Genomic DNA, 27004 nt, shown 5'->3' with positions numbered 1-27004 from the left:
TGGGGAAAGCCTTTTTCATTAAACACCATATTCAGCAGAACTCTCTGAGGGGTTTAAGGACCATAATCTTACCTAGTAAGTACACCTGATTTTAAACAAACTACTTGTTTCTAGTTACTTGCTTCAGGCTTAACCTTGACAACATATACAAAAGGCTAAATCTTGTCCCTGTAAATGAATTACATTTGTACTTACATGACTACAAACATAGTTCTGAGCACATTAAAGAATTTAATAATGTATAAGGTGACGGACTACTAACTTGTATGTGTTAATTATCTTTAACAGTTACAACAAGTTAGTAGCTTTTATAAGATTAGGATTTTACAAATTTATCCTTGTTAAATTTGAGTCTTAAAAATTTGAATAGAAGGTTTAAGATGCTTTGTATCAAAATAAAACTTTAAACTATAAACACAGTCTGTAGACAGACTGGGAACCTTATTTTTCTGATTCTTTAACAGTGTGCTTTTATAGAATATCACAGGTTTTTGTATGACTCAGTTTACCTCAAAGAACTAAAGCTTAGAAAAGTTTAGCAAGTTAGACAAGGAGGCTAGACATACATCTTCAAGTTAGTTTTTGCCAGCCTGAATAGACCTTAGGAATTTATAAACCTTATTCATCAAATCTACCTTATTCATCAAACATATGCTATCCATTACCTAAAAAATTCTGGAAGCCTGGTGTTGAACACAGTTAGAAAAGATATAAATGGCTAGACATACATCTCTGTCAGTTTCTGTTAACCTGAGTACACCTTAATCACCAAACATACTCTGTTTTTAAGTCCTATTTTCCTTAAACATTGTTCATGGTTTTGTACTCATTTTTTTTTAAATTCCAGAACAAAAGTCATCATATAAAAATCCCTGAACTTATAAATCCTGGGATATAGAAAGTTTACACAATCAGAGAGAGATGTCCCAAATCACAGAAAGGCATCCCTTTCCATGTGATGGGTGCCCAATAGGGTGAGAGAAGTTGCTGGATGTACCAGTGTGGGTCTTATAGCAGCAGTAGGTTCCAGGAGCTGACAGAGACAAAGTGGACAGCTCCTAAGCGACATTTACTTAAGTACCAGGAGAGAGCAGGTAGAGGGAAGAAGTGGCTGAAGAGACAGACTCTAAAATTTGGAGTCAAATGTGATAGGTGGCAGAAGCCAGCAGAAACAAATGACCCATACCTTAGGAGAGTCCAGTCAGCAGCTCGGCTCGGTAAGGAGAGGCTGAGCCCCTTGGAAAGGGGTCCATTCATGCATCCTCTGGGTTTCTGCACCAGATGTATAAACGAACGACATGGCCACTTCATGGTATGGTAAGGGGAAAGTTGTGGGGTTTTGTTTTTGTTTCTGCTTTTGTTTGTTTTAATTGCAGATACGGGAGAGAAAACAGCCAGAGGCATCTGGAAGAGCCCAGGGCAGAGAAAGAAAGAAGTAGACTGAACATGGCCAGCAGACAGGACATGGCCAGGACTGTCTTTGAGAGGGGGAAAGAGGAGGGGATAGAGAATGGAGGAAAGAAAGTGAGAGAGACGGAGCACAGAGAAAACAGTGAAGACAGCAGGGTTATAAGGAGAATGAGTGGCTGGGGGGAGGAACCCATGAACTGTAGGGAAATTGGGGTGTGTGTGAGAAGGGCTGGGGTGATAGCATGGCAGCACAGACATTGACATTTGTAACAGGTACTTGCGCTGCTGGGGGAGCCTGGGGTCAGAATCTGCTTTGGCATATTGATGGTGCCACGGGTAGCCACATTTCCCTTCTGCCCTAGGTAAGGGAAACGACTCCTTTTGGTAGATGGTAACCAGTTTCTCCTGAAGAACACTGGCTTTTATCTAACCACCAGAAATCCTCCTATAGCCCAGGTTAAGCTCGTGTCTGGATATTTGGACTGCCTTTTGGAGTTTGGGGACTTGGAGTTTCCTTTGGACCTGACGAGAAGCAACAGTCAGCAATAAAAGGAAACAAAGCCACGATGCGCAGATGTCTCAAAGTACTGTGGTAAATGAGAGTCAAGACAATAAGACCGCACGGTGTGTGTTTCCATTTGTATGGACTTCTCACAATATCAAATAAAGTTATAATGACACAAAGCAGATCTGTGGTTTCTGGGGGATGGGAGAAAAGAGGCAGAGGGGCTGCAAGAAGGAGGAAAACAATGTCCTATATTATAATTATATTGTTAGTTACATATTATATGGATTTATCAAAACTCAAGAAGTTGTGCATTTACACTGGTAAGTCTTAACACAAGTCAACTGTTTCAACAAAATTTAAAGATGGGGCTGGAGAGATGGCTCAGCAGCTAAGAGCATGCCCATGCTGCTCTTTCAGAAGACCCACGTTCAGTTCTTAGAATCCAAGTCAACAGCTCATAGTCCTCTGTAACTCCAGTTCCAGGCGATCAAATGCCCTCTTCTGGCCTCCATAGACACTGCACTTATGTGCCCATATCTATACACACACACACACACACACACACACACACACACACACACACACACACACACACACACATATATATATATATATACACATACTTTAAAAAGTTAAAAAAAAAACAAAATCTAAAAATATACCTATGTAAGGTGCATTGAATCCAAGCTAAAATCCCCTGACCAATCCTGCACTGTTTGTAAACTGACAAGTAATCTCATGGCCATATGATGGTGGTGTGCAAAGGTGGTGGTGTGCAAAGGTGGTGGTGTGCAAAGGTGGTGGTGTGCAGGGAGCTCTAATCAGAGTGTGAATGAAAGATTGTGTAAACGCTGTGTCACTATGGCATGGGAAGGTAGGAAAAAATCTATGCAGTTGTCAGGGCTGTCTGAGAGAAAGAGGAGACGAGCAAGAGCTAGAGAGAGAGTAAGGGAATAGTGGTAACAGCAGGACGGGGGAAACTTGCTGATATAAAGAAAACAAAGGGTATCTACGAAGCGGGGAGCCTGGGGAGGCTAGCGTGGACTGTGACATATACAGCAAGCACTTCGAGTAGGGACCAAGGGAGCTGGGATGCCAGCATGGGCTTTGAAATGCAGTCACAGTGCCTGTCAATGGAGCCATGTGTCCCTTTTGCCAGAGGTGAGGGGAATGACTCCTTTTGGCAGATGGGAACTACTTTCATAAGTTCCGGAGGAACGCTGGCTTTTATCCAACTGCCAGAAATCTTTCTATTGTCCGGGTTGAGCTGGGCCTAGACTCAATTCCGGACCCAGTCAGTGGGCCTGCCAGTGGGGTGGAGGGTGGAATGTCCTTGGGGTCTGACACCTACTTAAAGACCAGTAAATCTGCACCATGTCAAAATAGACTGTGCTGAAAGCCTTCCAACCGCAATATTAATACTTGTGAATGGAAGAGGTAAGTACGTCATTCCGATGGCTGTTGTTTACAAACAGTCTGATGAACCAGGAAGAAACTCCCATTAGGAATTCTGCATCTTCTCACCGTTCCTGTGTTTCTTCACATGCCTGCAGGTTCTGCCACTGGCACGATTCCTGCCATGGAGTTATCTTGGTCAGATTATGTCTCACGACCAGAAGACAACACCAGCATGCTCCACTTCGAGAAGGGTGAGACGGAGAAGACCTGCCAGGTCCTGATCATCAATGACTCCCTCTATGAAGAAGAGGAGTCCTTCAGCATTACATTGAGCCAGCCGGTGGGAGGGCAGCTGGGAGCCAAATTCCCCACCTCCAGAGTAACGATCCTGGCTGACAGAGAGGATGGTAAGTTCTCTTTCTGATCTAAGCAATGACTCAGCTTCTACTTTGCTCTTGCAGTTGTAAGGTAAATTATATGATTTCTAGATAGGTCACGTGTAGCTCACATGTAGCCCTGGCTGGCCTCAAATTCACTGTATTGCCAAAGATGGCATTGAACTTCAGATCCTCCTATCTCTACGTCCCGAGTGCTAGGATTAGGGATGTAAGACACCTGCCTGTTGGATGTGCTGGGGTTGGAACCCAGAGCTTTGTGCATGATGGGCAGGCACTCTCAGCTGAGCCACTGTGGCAGTCCCTGTTACCTTCATGCTCTGCTCCCCGCTAAAGCTAAAGCTGTGCCGTAACTTTCCACAGGTGTAGACTCCACCAACACCAAGGACAAAATGGAGTGCAGGAAGATTAAGACTTTGTGTGTGACTTTATTCTAAAAAGAAAACAGCACAGCCGCCGGGCGGTGGTGCCGCACGCCTTTAATCCCAACACTCGGGAGGCAGAGCCAGGCGGATATCTGTGAGTTCCAGGCCAGCCTGGGCTACCAAGTGAGTTCCAGGACAGGCACCAAAACTACACAAGGAAACCCTGTCTCGAAAAAAACAAAAAACAAAAAAAAAAAAAACCAGCACAGCCAAAGGAGTCATGTAAGACTTAAAAGATCCCTAATCAAACATTCATGTCCCCAATAGCATAAAGAGTCTTAAAATGACATAGGGGACTCGAGAACTCTGTGTGCATGCATCTGGTCCCCTTCCTAGGGCTCCTGATCTCTGAGAAGCCCAACTGAGACTCAGCCAACGATGAAGGGGTTCCTCCTCCCTCAGCACCGACCACCTCCTCCCACGTGTGATAAGATGTAGCGAGCTCGGTGTCACCACTGTCTCGTTTAAGGAAAAATGTTAGTAAACTCAAGAGTCGGATTCTGTACATGGAGGCTAGCTAGTATTACATGACCACTCTCATATCCGGTCACTCCATCCACCAGACAGGCCTCGGTGGGGACCTGAGAAGCAGGGCGTCTATGCCCAGATCAGAGCAGGATTAAGCTGGCCAGTACCACAGAATTAATATGACTGTTTCCTGTACATGGCAAAGAGTCCCGTTAAACTGAGAGCTGAGACAAGATGTAAACACACCCAGAGTGGAGATGGGACAGGATACGTGCTCTCCAGGACAGCATGCAAACTGATCACACACAACAACATTCTGTTCAAACTTTTGTCTCTAAAACCGCCACCGAAAGGGAGCAAATGAGTGAGATTGCTAGTGTTTGCTCTCCAGTGGCTTGGTGCTCCCAGATCCTCAGCCCGTCAATCACATCTCAGATGTGCAATGGGCTAGTTTTACACCACACCTCAGAGACATACAACACTCGTTCTGTGACATTCAAAAAAAATTTCAAGGACTAGGTTCATTTCAAAACACGTTTTCTAAAGTATCAAGAGCTAAGAACAAGAATAGTACCAGAGGTCTCTGTTTTCTTCTGAATGTATCCTGCAACAGTATCTCCATTACAGATTAAGGTAGGGGTTGGTTTTCCTAAAAGAACGTGTATGAAACAGGCGGTGGTGGAGCATGCCTTTGATCCCAGCACTCACACAGGCAGAGGCAGGGGGATCTCTGTGAGTTTGAGCCCAGCCTGGTCTACAGAGCGAGTTCCAGAACAGCCAGAGCTACACAGAGAAACCCTGTCTCAAAAAAAAACAAAAACAGTGTATAAATTTCCAGTATTCCTCTTTACGGAAATCTGAATTTTTGTTTTATTTTCTGTTAGGCCTAAGACACATCCAGGAGTACTTTCTAGGAAGATTAATCATGATAATGTAGTTTACTGAAACAAAATCGTTTTGGGGATAGAAATATCACTGATACCCTATTTTCATGTAAGGTGTGCGGAGGTGGGGATTCTGTCTATTTTGTGCATGCTATGATATATCAGTGGATGATTCTGGGATCTTTTCCCACCAACAAATAGCCAAGCCTCTACAGAGCAATGGCTTCTTCTTTGCAAGTTCCCTATACACAGTGGTGGAAGTGCTGGCTAGTATTTTGGTAATAAGACGCTACCTTCATATTAGTTACCACCAGTCACTGTTGCTTAGTGAGCCCCACAAAAAGGACGGCATCCTTTCCGTTTGCAAATCTATGCCCATGATTCCATGGTGCAGCAACTCTGCAAGCACACCTCTTGAAGGACATGTTCATACATGCACACAGACAGAAGTAGATGCAGAAGATGAGATCTGGAGACACTACTCAGCAATCTTGTGTAATACTCCCTGATCCTCATTGTCACATCGTATGTGACATGCTGACTGAGCATCAGCACCTGAACAAGGAACCCAGCTCTCTACCAGCGAACTTTAAGATAGAGATGTACTGATGTGCTACTTAGTAAACGAACAAAGCTCTGACGTAAAAGTGGCTGATGCGTTCTGGCAGCCTTCTCACAGACAGAGCAAGCTTCTGTGGAGAAATGGAAAGTGCTTCTCGTGATAAGAATCAGGAGTCAAAGTAAGTAGCCAGCCCAAGAACGCACCCCACATATGCTGGACTCTTTAGGAAACCAAGAAACCCTCACAGCAGGACACAAAGACAAAGGCAAATGTTTTGGCTAGCTTGTGAAGTGGCAAATTAAGTGTGCCTCGGTGTCTGGAGTTAAATTCGAGGAGACTGAAATGGCAGCGTTTCTTGGCTGCACGTGAAAGACAGAGAAAGGGAAAGAACAGGCTGTCGTTAGCTCCTCACCTGGGCTAGCCTCCTCTCTCTACTCAGCCCCTGCGCACTCTGGTGAAGCACCTGGGCTAGCCTCCTCTCTCCAACTCTTGCTCATGTTGGAAATAATAAAGTTGCATCCATAAGCCACGGATGCCACTCAGACAACAGAATGATGCTAATTTAATTCCTAGACTTCATTTTCTTCGGGTATATACCCACTAGTGGGTTAATAAATCATATTTTATTTTATTCTTTTTAATTTTTAAATTCACTCTCTGACAATTCCATGCTCTATGTAAGGTACTTTGTCCACATTCATCCCCCCAACCCCCCTGCATAACACTCCTACTTCTGCTGAGTTTAGGGATTGTGTGAATGTGGGGTTATTTACTGGATTCAGGGGAACTGTTAAGAGACTACATCTCTAAGGAAAAAAGACACCCACTTCGCCATGTGCAGGTAACCACAGATGTTATAAAGACCACGAATGTAATGGTCATGTCAAGTTCAGAAGACAGCACTTCACACCACCCCTCCCCATCCTCCAGCGCCTCCATTTTTTTTCTTTTTTTCTTTTTTTTTTTTTTTTAATGTATATGAGTGTCTTGCCTGCATGATTGTCTGGGCATCACGTGGATATCTGGCATCCTCAGAAGCCAGTAGAGGGCATTGGAGCCCCTGGAATTGGAGTTACAGACAGTTCTGAGCCACCAACAGAGTGCTGGGAATTGAACTCACATCCTCAAGAAAAGCAGCCTGATGTCTAAGCCTTTTCTCCAGCCCTCCTTCACTCTGTTGCCTCCCTTCTGTGATGTTCCTTCAGCCTTGGGGAAGGGCTGGGGAAAGGAGGGGTATGTTTTGTGTAGTCCAGAGGACGGTCTATGATAGCCGTATTCTCAGTTGTGTGTGAATGGGTTTATTAAGTATATCACAAGCCAAAGTAAAAGAAGAAATAGCAAATGATAGACAGACAGACAATAGCAAAACATCATCAAATTGGGTACTCAAAATACCCAGCAGTCCACGTTGGAATCCTAAAGAAGCTGGTTCTGATATCAGCTAAGGAACGCAGCTGCAGCAGAACAGATGAACTTGCTGTGAGAGCGAGGGCAAGCACGCAAAAGCCAAGTCCTTTTCTCTAGGCTGCCGTCAGACAGTGCTGTCCACATTTAGAGTAGGTCTTCCTGCTTCTGATAATCCAGTCGGGAAAATCCCTCACAGGCTGCTCAGAGCCTTACTTCAGTTGATTCCAGATGCAGTCAAGCCAACAGCCAAGAAGAGCCATTATAATATCAATGCCAAAAAGCTGATGCCTCAATGGAACATAAAAAACGGCATTAGAGAAGAAAAGAAGGACAACAGAACTGGGCAGAAGAGGAAACAGTTAACTGGCAGCAGGCCACGCCGAGGGCCTGCCTCCGGCGTTTGTGGTCTTAAGCTGGCAGAACCCCACACGTGTGTGGGTGCATTCATGCGCACCCATGCCCGCGCGCACGTGCGCACGCGTGTACACACACACACACACACACACACACACACACACACACACAGTTAATATTCCTCCCTATTAGCTGTCACATTTAAATGCAAATGGATTAAATTCATAAAATAAAAGTGACTGAAGGGACTCAGAAAAGAGCCATATGTACCATCTGTAAGTAACTCGTTGTAGACAAGTACTCCCATAGGCTGAAAATGAAGGGGAGAAAAAGATACTCTTGCAAACAACAGCCCACACAGAGCAGGGGTGACTCACTTCAGTGGGACAAAATGGACATGTTAGCAACTGGTGCTAAGACCAAGAAGCACACATGATAAAATGTCATTGCATTAAGGAGTTACAACAGTTCCACATGATCTCAACACTAGAGTTCCCGATTATGTTAAGAAAACAAGAACCAGAGTGAGAAATGGGCACAATTCATCATCAACAACAACAACATCATCATCATCATAGACTTCAATCCCAGCACCCTCTCTTGGGGTCGGGTCTTACTCTATCTGAGAGACCTTAGTGCAGAAGATAAGCTACTGGCTGCTTTTATGAACAAATAAGAGGAGTATTTTGGGAGTGTGCTGTCTTCCCAGATTCTAGCTAGAAAAAAAGGAGGGTTATCATGGAACAACAGCAGACATCAGCTGATCTGGTCCAAATGCGCCATCTAGAGGCTAGGACAGTCTCAGCGGAGGACATCACCAAATACATGGTTTTTTTTTTTTTTTTTTTTTTTTTTTTTTGGTTTTTCGAGACAGGGTTTCTCTGTGTAGCTTTGCGCCTTTCCTGGATCTCACTCTGTAGACCAGGCTGGCCTCGAACTCACAGAGATCCGCCTGGCTCTGCCTCCCGAGTGCTGGGATTAAAGGCATGCGCCACCACCGCCCGGCCTTAAATACATGGTTTTTAAGGACTGATAAGGGCACAGTCAAAATGGTGACATTTCATCCTTATCAAGAAACCACAGAAGAGCGACGCCCAGCTTGGGAGTGAGAGGCTTCCAAAGATGCCACCATTTTCACAAGAAACAAATCCAAGGCCAGAGAGGACCAGCACCAACAAGATGTCTGTCAGGAAAGACCTGCCCTGCAGATCCATAAAGTCACATGTGTACAGACAACACGAAACTGGAGGAGAAACCATCTATGGGGACAAAATAGACTAATGGCAGGGCAGGGCACAAAAGGGGAGAGAAGTGGGGCATGGGAGCACATTAAATAGTCACATTTAAAAAATGGCCTATGTAGCTCGGTTTATTAAACATTTTAAGAATTTGAAGAAAAATAACTTTTTCCCAGCTCTTGATTTCATGTCCCATGCCAGCCTTGGGAGCATCGTAAACATCTCCAGGATTGAGAACAGGGAGGTAGGGTGAGAATCCTTGGTATAAAAAAAGAAGATGGCTTCAGCACCCTTCTCTGGGTATGGCCTACCTCCGCTATCAGTCTGCGGTGGCCAGCCCCACAACTATAAACTAGCCAGGTTCTTACAGAAGCATAGCTTACAGAATTTATAATTTCTTGAGAAAATTCAACATGGCTTCCAGAGCTGTCACGCTGGGTCTCCAGTTTTCAGCAATGTCTCATCAAAGCCCTGAAGAGTTTGCATTCTTCAAAATAGCACAATCCAGCTCAGAGAAAGTCACCAGCGAATCACCCTTGTCATGTGGAGCAGGCATAGTGCAAACTTAGGTATAACTGGGAAACAGTGAACTACACGGAGCCAGATGGAGCACAGTTCCAGGTGGAGCACAGTTCTAGATAGAGCACAGTGCCAGATGGAGCATGGTGCTAGATGATGGAGCACAGTGCCAGATGATGGAGCATGGTTCCAGGTGGAGCACAGTTCTAGATGGAGCACAGTGCCAGATGGAGCATGGTGCTAGATGATGGAGCACAGTGCCAGATGATGGAGCATGGTTCCAGGTGGAGCATAGTTCTAGATGGAGCACAGTGCCAGATGGAACACAGTGCCAAATGGATCACGGTTCCAGATGATGGAGCATGGTTCCAGATGATGGAGCATGGTTCCAGGTGGAGCACAGTTCAGGTGGAGCATGGTTCCAGATGACTTCAGACACAAAAAGCAAAAGAGACTCAAGTCATACTATACTATGAGAGGTCTAATGTGCCACAGTAAAACTTTCAGTACAACGTATCTGTGTGTCTGTTCTATTAAAATGCATCATGAACAGACAGACACCTTTTAATTCTGATTTCTACTCTCCAGATTCTTTTTACTTTAATTCAGAGATATGTCTTCACTTAAGAGATTTACAAAGGCATCATTGCTATGGCTACGTAACTTGGATTTTCTATTTTTTCTGTCTCTAGGGTTATATCCCTCCATGTTGAAGCTTCCTGGCTTTTTTGTTTAACCTCCAGTATTAGCCCAAATGCCATTTATTTCAAAAATGTTTAGGACAGAATAGATCTAGTGTTAGGAGCTAAACTTCATAAAACTTTAATTTTATTGCATTTACTTTATCTGTCTGTCTGTCTATTTTGTTGGGAGTGTGTCCCACAGCATGTGCAGATCAGAAGACAGCTTGCAGAGGTCAACTCTCTCCTTCTTCCATTTGTCCCAGGCACCAAACTCAGATCATGAAACTGGGTGGGGAGAGACTTTATCCACTCTACTCACCAGCCCTGAACTTCATATAAACTGTAATCAGGTCAGGTCATAGAATGAAGCTAGCACATTTACGTGTCCAATCTTAGCATTCTCTTTATCGAGCTTTCCTTCCTTCTAGAAGACACATGTTTCCTTGAGGCTGGTGCCTGCTCTGACCTCCTTCAGCTTTCCCTCTCAAAAAATCAGCTTCCTTCCCTCTGGGGGAACTTTTCTAGCGCAGTCGACAGAGTCCCACCTCCCCCAGCCCCAGATTGCTATCTGTCCCTGCAATCAACAAATACTATGAAAAAATGCGCAGTAGTGGTCCCCAAACTCAGAACAGTGACTCAGCTGTTCCTAACAGAGCGAAGCCTCTCTAACTTCACCCCTGCGCTCCGTGGACAATAGCTGGCAGCTGGCGTCTGCCTGGCCGCCTGGTTGTCACTATTATTTGACAGAAAGATCTTAAAGCAGAAGAAAAAGTGGGACCCCAAACAAGAGGCAGTCACAGTGTGTCGTTCACTGACTTGGCTCTCTGAGTTTTGGGGTTTTTCTCTCCCTGAGCAGGGTCTGTGTGACCTGATGTGACCCGATAGGTGTGACAGGTGTGGCAAATGTCCAGGCCCACACAGGGCCAGCAAAGAGAGCAAGTACATCTGGGAGTCCATCGCATCCTTCCTTGGGTTGTCCTTTGTACCTCCCTAGAGTCCGCCCTGCACTTTGGAGATGCAGAGTATCACGTTGAGGAAACTGCTGGCTACGTGGAGGTGGCCATCTGCAGAAGAGGCACTGACCTTTCTGTGGCATCTTCCGTCATTGTGCGCTCTAGGAAGACAGAGCAGCAGCCAGCAGAAGGTGAGAGGGCCGAGGGAAGAGAACACCACCATTCATGCTGGTGGTGGGTGCTGTCTGTCAGGGGCCAGCAAGCCAGGTCTGTATTGGTGGGTTCTGACTCTATCTCTTCTTTCTACTGGATAAATGGCTTGTCTATGCAAAAGCATCCTCAGACCACAGCCTATATGACTTACTCCTTAGCCACTTGCTTATCATGGACTCCAGTGAATTTTTCCAATGTCCAGAATACTTATAAGACCTTACAGTGCTCACCAACAACATGGGCTTGGGAGATGGGGTGGGGAGGCAATAGCTCAGGCAGCAAAATGCCTGGGGACCTGGATTCAGTCCTCTGTGACCACATAAGCATGGCACTGCACACCTGCAACCCCTGTGCTATGAAGGCAGAGACAGGAGGATCTCTGGGGCTTGTGGTCTGGCAGTCTAGCCTAATCAGCAAGTTCCAGGGCAAGAAGAGACCCTGTCTTAAAAGACTCTCTCCTAAGGAACAGTGTGTGTGTGTGTGTGTGTGTGTGTGTGTGTGTGTAAGAACTGCGTAACAGTTGGATAAGCTGAACCCCTGGAAGTTATAGGCCTCTGAAGAGGAAAATTTTCACCTCTTGACTCCAGCATTTCCTTTGATTTCCAGTAACTGTTCTCACGTCCCACTCACCGTTGTGTCTCCTGACACAGACAACGAAAGTCTAGCTGGCAGCCAGGCTGGATGACTCTGGGTCCCACATCCTCCTGAAAGTCTGTTGGGTGCTTATCATAAAAGTAAAACCAGTATGCAGATGATTGCATTTCCTCATTTCTGCTGGGATCTTTTAGTCTCCTGGGACTCAGCCAGTCAGCCAGCATACCTCAGGACCAGCAGCCTCCATGTCTATAAACCATGACAATACTTCAGTGTAAATGCAAGAGCCCTCTAAACAAATAGAATCTACTAACAATCTAGATGTCTACAGTAACTGACCAGACATAAGGACAGCGAAATGCACCAATACCAATGAAAATGTGAACATAATGTCATTTCATCTCCAAAATGGTTGAGGAAGATAAGCACTGCTATTTTGCTTAGACTTGTAAAACTGACATCATAACACTCATACATACATCACAGGGAGATGATATATGAAACAGCAATAATGACTCTGACTAGTTCATCTATTCTTTTAAACAAAATTGTGTGTGTGTGTGTGTGCGCGCGCGCGCGCGCGCGCGCGCGCGCACGCGTGTGCGTGTACACATGCAAGATCTTTGTTATTTTGTTGTTTTTACTCTTTGGCTCTGATCATTTGCTCTTAGGGGGGGCCCACCACCCAGCTCCCAAATAAATACACATGGAAACTTATTATTACTTATAAATGCCTGGCCTTAGCTTGGCTTATTTCTAGCCAGCTTTTCTTAAGTTATCCCATCTATCTTTTGCCTCTGGGCTTGTATCTTCCTCTATTTCTACATACCTTTCTTCTTTCTCCATGGCTGGCTGTGTGGCTGGGTATCTGGCCCCTTCTTTTCTCACTCCTCGATCTCCTCCTCCCAGATCTCTCCTCGTCTTTATTCTCTCTGCCTGACAGCCTTGCCTATCCTTTCTCCTGCCTCGCTATTGGCTGTTCAGCTCTTTATTAGACCATCAGGTGTTTTAGACAGGCACAGTAACACAGCTCCACAGAGTTAAACAAATGCAACATAAAAGAATGCAACACATCTTTGCACCATTAAAACAAATGTTCCTCAGCATGAACAAATGTAACACGTCTTAAACTAATACTTCACAACACTGTGTGTGGAGCCCCAGGAGCCACAGCACACATGTGGAGGTCGGAGGACAACTTGCTGGAGTCAGCTCTACCCCTCCACCTGTATGAGATTCAAGGATCACATTCAGGCACCAGGCTTGCACATCAATCCCTTTTATCCACAGAACTGTCTCACCCATCTACCTTTCTTTCTTCAATGTTCAGAGAGGTTCATTTCTTGTTCTAAATATGTCCACAAAGAAAAGAACTGAATAGAACCAATTTTGGTTCACTGGATTCTTTGGCTTATAATTTGGAGGAGACATTTAAATTCCTTTTGGTAAATCCAAAAGTACTGCCATTTTGGGGCTGGGATGGACTAGAACTGATGGTTCTTGGGGTAGTGATTCGTGTGTCTAAACAAGAATGACTCAGACCAGGTACTCTATAGACCTAGCCATCTGCTCCTGAGGTAATATTCATTTCGCGTATGTATTTAAAATGCATGATTGTTGTCATTAGAGAGGCTTCATCGAGTAGCTAATAGGAGCAGATACAGAAACCCACAGTCAAACATTAGGCAGAGCTTGGGAATTCCTGAGAAAGAGAGCAAGGAAGGATTGTAGGAGTCGGAGGAGTCAAGGACACCACAAGAAAATGGCCCACAGAATCAACTATGCAGAGCTCATAGCTCACAGAGACTGAACCCACAATTATGGACCCTGTATGGGTCTGAACTAGGTCCTCTGCATATATGTTATGGTTGTGTATCTTGGTGTTCTTGTGGGACACCAACAACAGTGTGAGTGGGGGTGTCTCTGACTCTTTTCTTTTTTTCATTCCTATCCTAAAATATTTCTTTCTTAAGAAATTTTTTATTCATTTTACATACCAACCACAGATCCCCTTATCATCATCCCTTCTCCTGCTCCTCCCCCAGCTTCCCCTCCCCCGCAAAACACCCTCCATCCCCTCCTCCAAAAGGATAAGGTCTCCCATGGGGAGTCAGCAAAACCTAGTACAGTAGGTTGAGGCAGGTCCAAGCCCCTCCCTACTGCATCAAGGCTGAGCAAGGCATCCGACCACAGGTAATGGGCTCCAAAAAGCCAGCTCATGCACCAGGGACAGATCCTGATCCTCCTGCCAGGGGCCCCTCAAACAGACCAAACTACACAAATGTCTTCTGTATGCAGAGGGCCTAGTCTGGTCCCATGCAGGCTCCACAGCTCTTGGTCTATGGTTCGTGAGTTCCCACAAGCTTGGTTCAGTTGTCTCTGTAGATTTTCCCATCATGATCTTTACCCTCCTTGCTCATATAATCCCTCCTCCCTCTCTTCGACTGGACTCCCTGAGCTCGGCCTGGTGCTTGGCTGTGGACCTCTGCATCTTGATACACCATGTTTGGTTGAGATCCCTGGGAGGCCTGCCCTTTTCTGAAGGGAAAGGAGGAGTGGATCTGTAGGAGAAGGGAGGTTGGAGGAAGGGACCGGGAGGAGAGGAGGGAGAGGAAACTGCAGACAGGACGTAATATATGAGAGAAGAATAAAGAAAAAAGAAAAGAAGTGCATGATTGTAATTCTCACTCTCCACTCACTCCATGCCCAGTATTCGACAGATACTGTGCTGCCGTGGTTGCTATATGATTTCCAGTTCTCACAGTGGCCTTGAAGGCAGCTGTAAACATCTGCATTTGCAGTTGAAGACACTGAGCCCACATGAGTTTGACTAATGGACGCAATGAAGCAATGACCCAAGATGTGACCCAAGTGCCTGGGGTACAAAGGCCTCTTTCTCTGCCTCCCCTGCCTTGCTAGTTTTCACTGTGGTCGTAGATCTTCTGTTAATGCCATCATTTATTTGGTGCCTCTCAAAAAGTTTTGAGACAACCTCCAACTGACAGAGATGCAACAAGTGCCACAGGGTTTGTCAAGCCTTGGGAGGAAGTCGCCAGTAAATTTAGAGCCACCACTCTAAAAGCTCAAAATGTAATCCCTACGAATATATTCCCCCACATAACTACAGCACAGACATCAAACCAGGACACAAACTTGACACATTTCTCTGACTCCTCAGGTTAACTCCACCAATGGTCCAATCTCAACTAATCCAGTCCAAAATCTCACCCTATATTTAGTTGTCAGATCTGCTTTAATTTAATGTTTTACGTTTGGGTGTTTTGATTGTGTGTGCCAGAGAGGGGCATTCGATACCTGGGACTGGAGTTGAAGATGAGTGTGAGCAGGCATGTCGTTGCTGGGAATGGAACCCAGGTCTCCTGGAAGAGCAGCCTGTGTTCTTAGCTGCTGAGCCATCTCTCCAGCCCCTCTGTAATTTTTAGTAATGCAGAACAGTTCCTTCTTCATCCCTCCCCTTCCCCCTGACCCTTCTAAGGTCAGAGGCTGATATTAGGTATTGTGACTGCGATGGTTAGGTTCAGTTATCAACTTGATGGGATGTGGAATCACCTGGGAAGGGAGTTTCAATGAGGGATTGTCTTCATTCATTATTCACTGATGTGGGAAGACACAGCCTAAAGGTGAGCAGCACCGTTCCCTGGATTGGGGTCTTGGGCTGTGTAAGAGTGGAGAAAACGAGCATCCCTCTCTGTCCTTGCCTGTGGATGTGTCTAGTGGTTTTAGGTTCCTTAACCTCTCTGTAATGATGGGCTGTGACCTGCACTGTGAGCTAAAATAAAACCTTTCTGGCTGAAGGTGCTTTGGTCAGGGTCTTTATCACAGTGATTGAAAAGGGATGAAAGTATCTCTCATTTGATTTCTACCGCATGCATGCCCTGGCCGCCGCATGCCCTGGCCGCCGCATGCCCCTGGCCGCCGCATGCCCTGGCCGCCATGGCAAGCACTTTTGCTGACTGAGCCATCTTCCTAGAATCTCCACCCACCCCCACACCTTTTTCCTTTCTTAACCCCCATCAACTTGCTGTTTTGGAAGATAATGAACTAGTCTTTCTAATGTATAGAATGTCTCAACTTAGATTTGCCTGTTTTCCTCATGGTTAGACTGAAATGATGCCTTCATCAGAAACATCACAGGGATGGTGCCATGTTCTCACTGCATTCTGTCTGATTCTGGTGATCTAACTCTCATCTGTTCAAGTGGTGTCTGCTAAGGTTCCTCCACTATAAAGTTAGCTTATTTTCTTTGTGATTATTAACTATTTTCTGGAAAGATCCCCTGAGACAATATAAATACTCTGCTCCTCAAAGTATGTATGTATTTATGTCTAGGGGTTTCTACCTTATTCCATTGTTATCATTGCTTCTCTCATCATATTTGATGTCTTTTAAAATAAATAATAACCAAGAATCTAAATGGTCAGGTGTGCCAGCCTGTAAAAATGGCTGATAAAATAAGCCAGAGAATCGCAAAAACTCCAAGGCCGAGTAAAACTGAATTGGGTTGTTGCAAGACTGAACCAGGGACAGGGAACCTCATCAAGTAAAACCTGTAACAGTTATCGTCAAGATGCAAGTTTAAAAGGCAAATTCTTTTATTTCCAGTTGAAGCCACCTTCTTCTCTGTAATAAGTGAAGTCTCCATGGAAGTCAGTAGAAGGTGATGTGCTTGGTCTGGTAAGAGTGGTACGTGGGCATGTGATGAGACACTGCTCGTTTGTTAGAATATAGACAGCTCTCGCCTTCTGGGAACCCACTACAATCATGATTCTGGTAATGCTGAGGAGAGAGAGCACCACAGAGTGGATGGCAGCTCTCATTACTTACATAATGAACCCCACAGTCTCACCACTGTCTTTTTTCCCTCCCCACCCCAGCTGGAACAGACTACATTGGCGTCAGCCAAAATCTGCACTTTAGCCCAGGAGTGAGCGTGCAGAGACTCCAAGTGACAATCCTTGATGACCTGCATCAGCCTGCCTTTGAGGGTCCAGAGAAGTTTGAATTATTTCTCCAGATGCCTACAGGTGCAGTGCTGGGAGAACCAAATAAAACCACTATTACCATCAATGACAACACCGACTGCCAAGCAGAGTGCCTGTAGTTCCTTGACGAGGCAAACAGTAGCTTAGATGTCTCCGAACCACAGATTGAAGATGAGCCATTCCAGAGCTTAGCAACTCTGGAATAACAATATTATACTGTCATTGTGTTTGTGCAAATAGTTTATGTAACTGCATGGAGATAGAAATATATATATAAAAGAAAGGATCGAGCCAATAAAAAATGTGTTGTTCCTTTTTCTCTTTCATTTGTTCCTAAGGCCAGTAAAACCCACTGTCATCAATTAAATCAGCTCTCTTTACCAGTCGATGTTGGGTGTTAAGGTACACACACACACACACACACACACACACACAGTTATTTGATATGTTCCCTAACTGAAATCTAAGTTATTTTTGCCAACTGTTCAATGTCTATCCACAAGCCTTCACCAAACTGTTATCTCTTATTTTTCACTCTTCCATGTAAAGGATAATAAACAATAACAAGATAAAAGTGTATTTAAAAAGACAAGAAAACTTGATTTGCATAGCTCCCAGACTACCTAGTAAGTTCTTAACTAATTTTAAATTGACAATATTTATAGCTATCCATGCCTTAATGCCACATAAATCAAAATCCCCAAATTATTTTTGTTTTTTCCGAGACAGGATTTCTCTGTGTAGCCTTGGCTGTCCTGGAACTCACTCTGTAGACCAGGCTGACCTCCATCTCACAGAGATCCTCCTGCCTCTATGATCTGAGTGCAGGGATCAAAGGCATGTATCACTATGCCAAATTCTGTTTAAACCACATCTTTATGTCCCATGATTACCTTTAGGTATTTCTTGCACAACCGCCTTCTTTTATTTGTTTCAGAGAGCTTGGTGTGATGGCTCATGCCTTTAATCCCAGCACTTGGGAGGCAGAAGCAGGCAGACGTGGTGGTCTACAGAGTTCTAGGACAACCAGGACTGTTACCCAGAGAAACTGCCAAAAAAAATTGTTTTAAACATTTCTGAACCTATTTCCAAACCCACATGGAAGCTAAATTCATGACTTTACACACACAGAATAAGAAGGCTCCTGTGAGGTGATCTGCACAGATGGCATGTCTTCTGTCAGCCCAAGTTTTGCTATTGTTAGTTCAGGTTTCCCAGTCCAAGGTAAGAGGTTTCCACCATGGAATATGTGCCAGCAGTTTCTAAGTAAGACCTTGCCCAGTTGTGATCCCACCAGAAAATCACAGCTCTCTAGTGGCTGTCTCATTACCCAGGTCCAAAATCTTTTTTAAAAATTATACTTTATTTTTATTTGTCTTAAGTATATGGGTGTTTTTTCTGCATGTAAGTCTGTGTATCACATGCATGTAGTGCCCATGAGGCCAGAAGAGAGCTTTGGATTCCATGGGACTGACGTTACAGATAGTTGTGAGCCACCCTGTGGGTACTGGGAATTGAACCTGCGTCCTCTGCAAGAGTAGCCAGTATTCTTATCTGCTAAGCCATCTCTTCAGCCCAAAATCTTTTAAAATCAACTAACAAATATTGTTTAATCTTCTATAGATCAGAGAGATACACACTTTCCCCAGATAGTAGCAAGGGTACTGGGAAAACTACCATGTGAGCAGGGTAACTCTCAATTGAATACTCCAGCTTTGACTGTCCATCACGGATTTCATGCTGAAAATATGTGCCCCCAAATTCACCAGACACTATAGGTAAAGCCACAGAGGATGTTTGAATCCCGTCATCTCAGTGACTTTCAGTATATACACAACATTAAACACTTAGACCAAATGCAACTTAGAGGCTAAAGGGATTGATTTGAGCTTAAAATTACAGCTTACAGTTCATCACTGTGGAGAAGTCAAGGTAGGAACTTCCAAGAGCTTTATCGTATCACCTCCAGTCAAGAGCTTCTAGCTTTCTTTACTGACGGTTCTGGACCCAGCCTAGTGGGTGCCACTGTCAGTGAACTGATCTTCCCGTCAATCTTACAGTCAATCCCTGAACCTCCTTAATGACAGGTGAACCTCATCTAGAGAATTCCTAAGACTCTTTCTCAAGTCAATGCCTGGCAATTTGACCCACATGCTAAAAGGCAAGAGCTGATTCCAATAAGCTGCCCTTTTCCTTCCACACATAGGTTGTGGCATGTGTGCTCCTATACACATACATACACTCTAAACAAACGTGTAATTTAAGACTCTTCCTAGGTTATTTTAGGTTATGTCCAGAATTACTCAAATGGCACTCTTCCTTTACAGATACATTTGATATTCATAAATTTGAGAAAAATTAATTGTTTAAAGTTGTTACATCCTTTCCATTTAAACAGAATACTAACCAAGAGATACATTGAAGCCTTCTAAATGGTGGCATCTCAACTTGAACGTGCCTGTAGTCCATGAACTTCTGGACTACAAACTGACTTTTAGGGCTGATGGAGATTGGTGCCAGAGCCTGTGTGCCAACCACACTAGTGATTCTACATTCTCCTGCACTGCCACTGACAACCGTAGTACCACATCCTGAAGAAACACAGCTCTAAAGTAATTGGGCTCTTATGACTTAAAACGCTAACACTTAACAATTTAAAGGCCAGGTATACTGGAGCATGCTCATAATCTCAGCCCTTGGTAGGTACAAGATTTACAGGGCAGCCTGAACTATATACATAGAAAAATTAAATGATAAAGCGCTGTCTGAAAAATATAATCTCCCTTTTTTCAAACTAGGTGTTTATGCATTGGTTTGCACCTGGAGTCACAGCTAGAGGAGGCTGAAGCAGAAGGTTCAAGACCACCCTGAAAACACTGGGAGGCCTCCTGAAAAACATTAAAGTTCAGCGGTTCAGCATAGGAAAAGAAAAAATAGTCTTATTGATAGTCTGCTATTGATAATAATGTCACTGATAATGCTGCTGCTATGCAGCCATTAAGGTTTCATTTCCCTTTTGCAAAATACTTTTGAAGCATTGCTTTTCCAATTCTATTCTATACAACACCTCTTAGTACAATACTGATCCCATTCAGTACAAGTTCCAAATCTGCCTTTACCATCACCCAGATGAAGGTCTTAAAGAGTGTCAGTATAGGTCCAGAAAGGTCTGTCAAAATATCAAACTTGGGCTGACACTTCTATCAACTCAACCTGTAGTGCTGAGTGATGTCTGACTTATCAGAAAGGGTGGCTTCAGAAAAGACAAGCATCAAGACAGCAGCACTCACATGCTTTCGCTGCCAAGTTCCAGTGACTGCCTATTCATTCCTAAACCCTGACTACCCAAATGTGTGGCCACACACGGTATTCATTCCGCAAGCTCCTTCCTTTAAAAGTCACAGTAAACTGTATTCCTGAAGCAAGGAACACGCTTTTTTCGATTTTCTAAACCTTGATTCTACTTACACAATTTATTGTTGTAGAGAAACACTGAACAGTGGACTGTCAAGCATTAAGGATTAGAGCCTTCTCAGAAATGGGAATTATAAATGTTCCCCAAATTTTTATTGTATCTAAACCTCTTTACTACTGTAAGGACAAGTAGATTTCCTTTCTCTAAAGAAAACTTCAGAGATTTCCTTTCTCTAACAGAAAAAAAGTTAACATACATGAAATGCAAAACTATGCATTGTATTCTATTTGAAAGAAGTTATTTTAAATATACTAACAAATTGATAATTTTGTTGTTTTTGGAGCAAGGTCTCTGTAGCCCAGGCTGGCCTCAAATTCACCAGATTCCTGAGATCTGAGATTACAGGTGTGCACTATGACAGCCATTAAATTACGCAAAGTTAAAGTCTATTATGAAGTCCTGTCAAGTAGGACAGCAATACAAATGTTTACATTATCATTTTTATGTTATTACATATATGGTCGTTACACTGCTGGGCTCTGGCTTTGCTTCAGGCACCACCGCCACTTCCTTCCTTCCTTCCTTCCTTCCTTCCTTCCTTCCTTCCTTCCTTCCTTCCTTCCTTCCTTCCCTCCCTCCCTCCCTCCCTCCCTCCTTCCTTCCAAGAGTGTGGAGTGCTATCCAAATGGGCCTAGAACAAACCCCAGCACTGACTAAATCACCAATGCTTAATTTGGCTAGCATCTTCCACAATCTTTAACTTGATTTCCCTTTGTATTTCTTCTATATTCAAATCTCCAGGTTTCAACAGATACGTCACGCTCAGTTCAGCATCCTTCCACTGCAGAGCACTGCCAATTTCTCTCCATCTTCAAAACCTTGCTTTTATGACCTTTATAGTTTTCTTCAATCTTAGAACTGTTTTCAATTATTTCTTCCAAAACAAGGCCACATCTAATGTCAATATTAACCAGCTTTGGGAAAGATGAAAAGAATTCAAGTTGCTCTACAATATCCACAGACCAAATGCATGACACATCAGCAAGCTTACATTTAAGAAAATCAGGCAATCACAGTACAACAGCAGACTTCAGTGACTCGTGCACAGAGGAAAACTAAGTTTCAGAGGAAGAAAGCTAAGAAAAACAGACTATCTCTTAAGGGGAAAAGGTTGAAGTGAAATAAATAAGGAAAGAAATTCAAAGAGATGGAAAGAAAGACCACTTTAAGGATTATAAAAGTTATATTTATTCACGATGCTACATTTAGTGCATTCCCTTAGAAAAATGGAGAACTGCTTATGTACCCAATTTGCACATATAAAACTTTATACAAATGATGTGTAGCACATAAAGGCCTCTGGGTATTCCTGCTTCAGGGTCTCCAGTTAGCAAGTCTATTCCATAGAAAATAAAAACTGGAATTACACTCCATCTTGCTACTAAGACTTAGAAGTTATTTTAAAATATAATAAAATAAAATTTTCATTTACTCTAAAAACTCAAAAATACTATAAACTGAGAGGGTACATTCTATTAGTATTGTAACAATATGACAGATTCACACCTCATTTTGGCTGGGTCATTCAAATTTAAAAGGAAAAAATCACCTTACTTCTGACATTATCTAAGTTGTGGCTGCTGTGGGCCATTTGTCAATATATTTACCAAATACTTTAAAAAAAAATCCTGCTATAAAATAATACACCACCTTCAAGAACCAGAAAATACTAAATGTCTTTGGCTATACAACTAAAAAGGCCATTCATCCAACGGACCAGGGCACAGTCACCTCAGAACCATAGGAACAGAAAGTGAAATAGAAATATGCATAGAAATCATTTTAACTTGTCTTGCCTTCCCCCATCTATAATAAGCAAGAATGCAATTTACACAATCTTTCCAGATGAGACTCAATAGTACTACAAAAAAAAAAATCATTAAAGGCAAAGAATGTGAAATAAAATTACACAAGTAAATGGAGATGAAAGGACAAATGTTCTTTGTCTTTTTTTTTTACTTGTTTGCTTGTTTTTAAGCCATACAAGTGTTAAAAGTCGTAGCCAATAAAAAGCCACAATCCTTACAAATGAAACTAATAGAAAAATAAATCAAATGAAACATTTATTAATAAATGAAGCCTGTTTTATTACTTCAAGTGTTAATGATAAAAAAAAATTTCAGCACAGCTGTTGCATTTAAAAAAGTGAAACTACATCCTATGTTTCTAGCTCAGTAAGCAGATGGAGCTGATGTCTCTGAATGACATAACAGTTGAGCACTGTACAGCACATCTTATGAAGACCCGTAAATTAAAGAACTACTAGTTTAGTGATTATAAGACAAATATGTGTTCATAGTTTCAGCTTCTTTTTTCTTCCTCGACCATCGGGGGCACCATCCATTTTACGTTTCTGTGTCTATAAACAAACACAACAATTAGTTGTTCTCATGACAGGATTAAAATAATATGAACATGAACTATAGTCTTACTCATGTAGCACATTAGTAGTAACTAACATAGGACAGGACAGTATAAGACTTTTCTCCAGGGCTACACAATGATCTTTCAAAACCACTATCACATCTCCAAACATTTTACCATTATTAGTAACAAGATGCCTGCTTCCTCCTGAAATGCATTCAAGTTGCTAACACATGACTAAGACAGTGGATCAGAGCTTAGAAAACAACCAAAGTTCTTGTGTTCCTAATATCCCTCAGTCTCCTCCAGTTTCAATAATAAGAAAAATGTGCACTCTTGGCAATCAGCGGACATGTAGTGCATCAAACTCAGTTTCTATTTTCTGGTGACTCAAATGTATTATTTACAAAGAAAAAAGACAAAACCTAACACAAGAAATGCCAACTGTGTTCAAATACTCTAAAGGGAGGTAGTGGTAGGGTTTCTGAAGACACGGCTAGTGGGTAAACTGCTTGTCAAGAAAGCACGTGGACCTGAGTTCTGAGCCAAAAAACCCAGTAAAACCCAGACAACCCCATCAGTGAGGGGTATGGGGTGGGGAAGAAGAGGTGGACAGGACAGCCAGTCTAGCCAAAATGGCAAGCTCTAAATTCAGTGAGACCCTTGTCTCAAAAAATAAGGTGGCACCTGATTGTCAACCTCTGCCTCACAATATACTACCACACACACACACACACACACACACACACACACACACACACACACTGCACTCAGATAATCTATACATTTTACATATTAGTGAACACTCACTGAAGGCTTTGGTCCTCTTTTCTTTTTCTCTGCCTTCTCCTTTTCTTCTAGTTCCATATTTTCTCTTTCAATCAAAGTAATTAAGGTATTACACCTCCTCTGGAGCTCCTGCATTGTAAATATACATGGTAAACTTGTTAATTCCAACTACATATTGTCGGGTTTCATTATCTAAATAAAGATATGTTTTAAAATGTTACAAAAGTCATCCATATATTCCCAATAAATAGACTAATAAAAGCAAGCAAAAGGAAGTTAATGTTTACTCACAGACTATTCTATGAGGATACAAAAAAGCAAATATTTAATGTTTTTACTTCACTCTTTAAAGCTGCACTAACATATGATTGGACACTAGCTCAGTGGTAGTGTGCCAATAAACAGATAAACAGTTCCATACTAGTGTATAGTCTTCACAAATCATTCCTCCACTGATCATTTAGGTATTAATGCAGTGAAAATGAACATCTAACACATGCAATAACTATGCCTAGTTATTGCTCTGGACTATTTATATTTAAAGGTTAACATACAGAATTCAAAACAAAACATAACAAAAAACAAAAAAGAAAAGAAAAAGTGGGATGGATAGGTATAAGATATTATGGTAGATTATTGTATATACTAGTAAACAAATTTAGTAAAATAACAGCCTTAGATAATTTGCACTGTTAAAGATTCTTATATGTTGATACAAATGTAAACTATTTTTATATTTATACAAACACAGAACTATATTTGTTGTAATGTACATATATTTCTACTCTTATTTGAAATATTTGTATATTGATACAAATGTAAATTTATATTTGTCATACTGTATGTATGTTCTATCTCTGTTTAGAATATTTTGTATATTGATAAATATTCAGGATTATTGTCATATTGCATATTGTACTATACATTCCTACCTCTGTTAAAGATATTTTGTGTATTGTCACAATTTTGAAGTCATCATCCTTTACCGTACATTTGCTTACAGACTGTTTACCTTGTTTACATGAAGCCTTAGTCCTTAGGTTATTTAGGTAGATAAGACATAATAGATTTATAGTCACCTATGCTTGTCATCTCTATAGTTATGTTAGTTAGGTTATCCAGATTTACAGACACATAGGTCGGATGGACAGGTAATCTTCAAACACTTCATGGACCTAGAGAATATGGCATTTAAATAACTTAGAATTCTGTTGACATGAGACACAATTGCTCCTGGCAGCACCAATTTGATGCTGGAGAATGTTGGGCTTCTAAGACATTTCCATTTGGAAGTTTAATGTCTTCTTGGCACAAAATGGCCTACTGGGCAAAGAACTGCCCTTGCCTCGACTGCTGACAGTACGAATGCTGTCCTTTCTGGACAAGCAGGACACAAGGAAAAATGACTACTGAACTCTGCCAAGACAGGGTAATCTTACTTCTGAATTCCTACTTCTGAAAATGGTCTGTCAGATACTCTAGACCTGTAGCCAATTTGAATACACCAACAATGCTGAGAAACATTAGGTGACTGTCCAGGCTGTCAGCTGTCTCTGTCCACTGTTGCAAGATTCCCGAAAGTTGCTTGCATCCATCTTCCATTTCTCAGGTATCATTATATTCCTTCTCAGGTCTTTGATGGAATTGAAGACTAGCAGTTATAGCTACAACTTAGTATATGTATATATATATATATATATATATATATATAATCTTAGAACATATTAAGTATTAGATTCAGGTTCTTTAGGATAGGACACCTTTTGGAATAATCTTTGTAACATGCCATTTACCTATGCTCCAGACTTACTACTCCTGGACAATATTTGATAATCATTCCTATTGTATATAGTCTTATATTAGGTTAGGACCTTCTTATTTAGACAAAGAGGGAGATGTAGTGGGTAGCCGGTCCAGCTTTGACCTGGCAGTACCACCCTCAATGAAGCTTCGGTAACTGTCAAGGCGGAGCAGAGACAGGACCCCTGAAGACCCAAGATTGGGATGGGCCAGCTATCTTGGTTCCTGGATCCTGGACGCTGGAGGTAGACTGAGCAAGAGTTCTCCAGAGAACACTGCTGGACTGCGCTTCACCTTTCCCAGACCCTGTAACCTATCCCTTCACTTTTAAGTTACCCCACAAAATAAACCTCCCTTTTAACTACGTGGAGTTGCCTTAATATTTCAACCAGTAACCCAGTCTTAAATCAGTATAAAGAACACTGTTCTATGCCAATCAGCTATTTTAAAAGAACCCAGATTCAGCATCCTGGTAAGACAGATAGATGCAAACCTAAAAGTCATCATGTTCAGGTGAACCTGATAGTAGAATTTCTCCTCACTTAGAACCTGATTAAGCTAATAGCAAAAACTAGTCCTGTAGTATAAAGCAATGTTAAAACATACAACATTAAAGGAGAAGACAGCAGCTTTTCATATTACCTCTAAATTTTCAAACTGTGGCTGGGAAAAATAGAGGAAATTATTTAATTTCTGAAACTAAGTGAAAATCTACTTCAAGGATGTTTTTAAAGTTAACAAATACTGAATGTACTTATTCTGAACTCAGTTGCACTACACAAAAAACCTTGGACACTCACCATTGCAGTTCTGGACTTGAGAAACCAATCAAATCTGAACTGAGGGGAATTGCGAATGCACTGTCGTAACTCATCATAAACATTTTCCTTGTCAAATCCAAGTTTGTGCAGCATACAGATGAGAAATCGATCCTCTTCTTCGGTGTAGTTTTTTCCTTTGTTAGTTCCATACGATATTCTTAGCTGATGAAAGGGTGCTTTGTACCGTCCAATCTATGCAAGTTTATATATATAATATAAAACACAAGTCCTATGGAATCCACACTTCAAATAACCATAAATGTTCTCCCATCTAGGGCCTCTTCTGCCCTCTGTCCTACAGTACTTTACAGTTTCTCATTATTGTTACTGAGAGAAATGAGGTCTAAGCTTTCTGACACTACTTAGGCAGAAGCAAGTCCAGCACCTTTAAACTAGGTTAGCAATGTAATATTCGAGTAAACTATTTTAATAAAAGTTATGGTAGAATTTAAAATTTAAACAGTAATTACTTTTTCTTTAACAAGGTTACCTCATCATATTCACAGACTGGACTTATACTAGCTACCGTACTTATGAATATACAAAGTACCTTTGTATCCAGTGCTTTCTTGATACTTATTCTTCTTTGAATTCTTGCCTCTCCCCTTTCAATCTGAGCCATAATCTTCTCTATGTCCTGGAGCTCATTGCATCTTTCCCAGAACACAGCTATAAGCATATAAATTAGAATAAATGGAGGAAAGGGAAAATTATAAAAAAGAAAACAGGAAGCTTCTAAAA

General features: G+C 42.3%; 2 protein-coding genes across 3 annotated transcripts in view; one reads left to right on the top strand and one right to left on the bottom strand.

Annotated features, from left to right (window-relative positions):
• Frem3 (FRAS1 related extracellular matrix 3) overlaps positions 1 to 17179 on the top strand; it is an 83991-nt gene extending 66812 nt beyond the window's left edge. The window contains 3 exon segments of the mRNA XM_052729057.1: positions 3472 to 3723; positions 11246 to 11395; positions 16907 to 17179. Of these exon segments, the coding sequence (XP_052585017.1) occupies positions 3472 to 3723; positions 11246 to 11395; positions 16907 to 17133 (629 nt within the window). The 3' untranslated portion in view covers positions 17134 to 17179.
• A 4474-nt stretch (positions 17180 to 21653) lies between these two features.
• Positions 21654 to 27004, bottom strand: part of Smarca5 (SWI/SNF related, matrix associated, actin dependent regulator of chromatin, subfamily a, member 5) — a 38182-nt gene continuing 32831 nt past the window's right edge. For both annotated transcript variants that reach the window (XM_052727894.1, XM_052727895.1), the window contains exons 21-24: positions 26814 to 26932; positions 26243 to 26455; positions 23664 to 23771; positions 21654 to 22848 (exon numbers count right to left, since the gene is read on the bottom strand). In XM_052727894.1, the coding sequence (XP_052583854.1) occupies positions 22783 to 22848; positions 23664 to 23771; positions 26243 to 26455; positions 26814 to 26932 (506 nt within the window). In that variant the 3' untranslated portion in view covers positions 21654 to 22782. The remainder of the gene's footprint in view (positions 22849 to 23663; positions 23772 to 26242; positions 26456 to 26813; positions 26933 to 27004) is intronic.

The sequence above is a fragment of the Peromyscus californicus genome, unplaced genomic scaffold, assembly GCF_007827085.1.
Source record: "Peromyscus californicus insignis strain IS unplaced genomic scaffold, ASM782708v3 Scaffold_8__1_contigs__length_139910024, whole genome shotgun sequence".
Classification (NCBI taxonomy): Eukaryota; Metazoa; Chordata; class Mammalia; order Rodentia; family Cricetidae; genus Peromyscus; species Peromyscus californicus.
The sequence above is the reverse complement of the archived record's forward strand: the minus strand, read 5'-3'. Positions and strand labels throughout refer to the sequence as shown.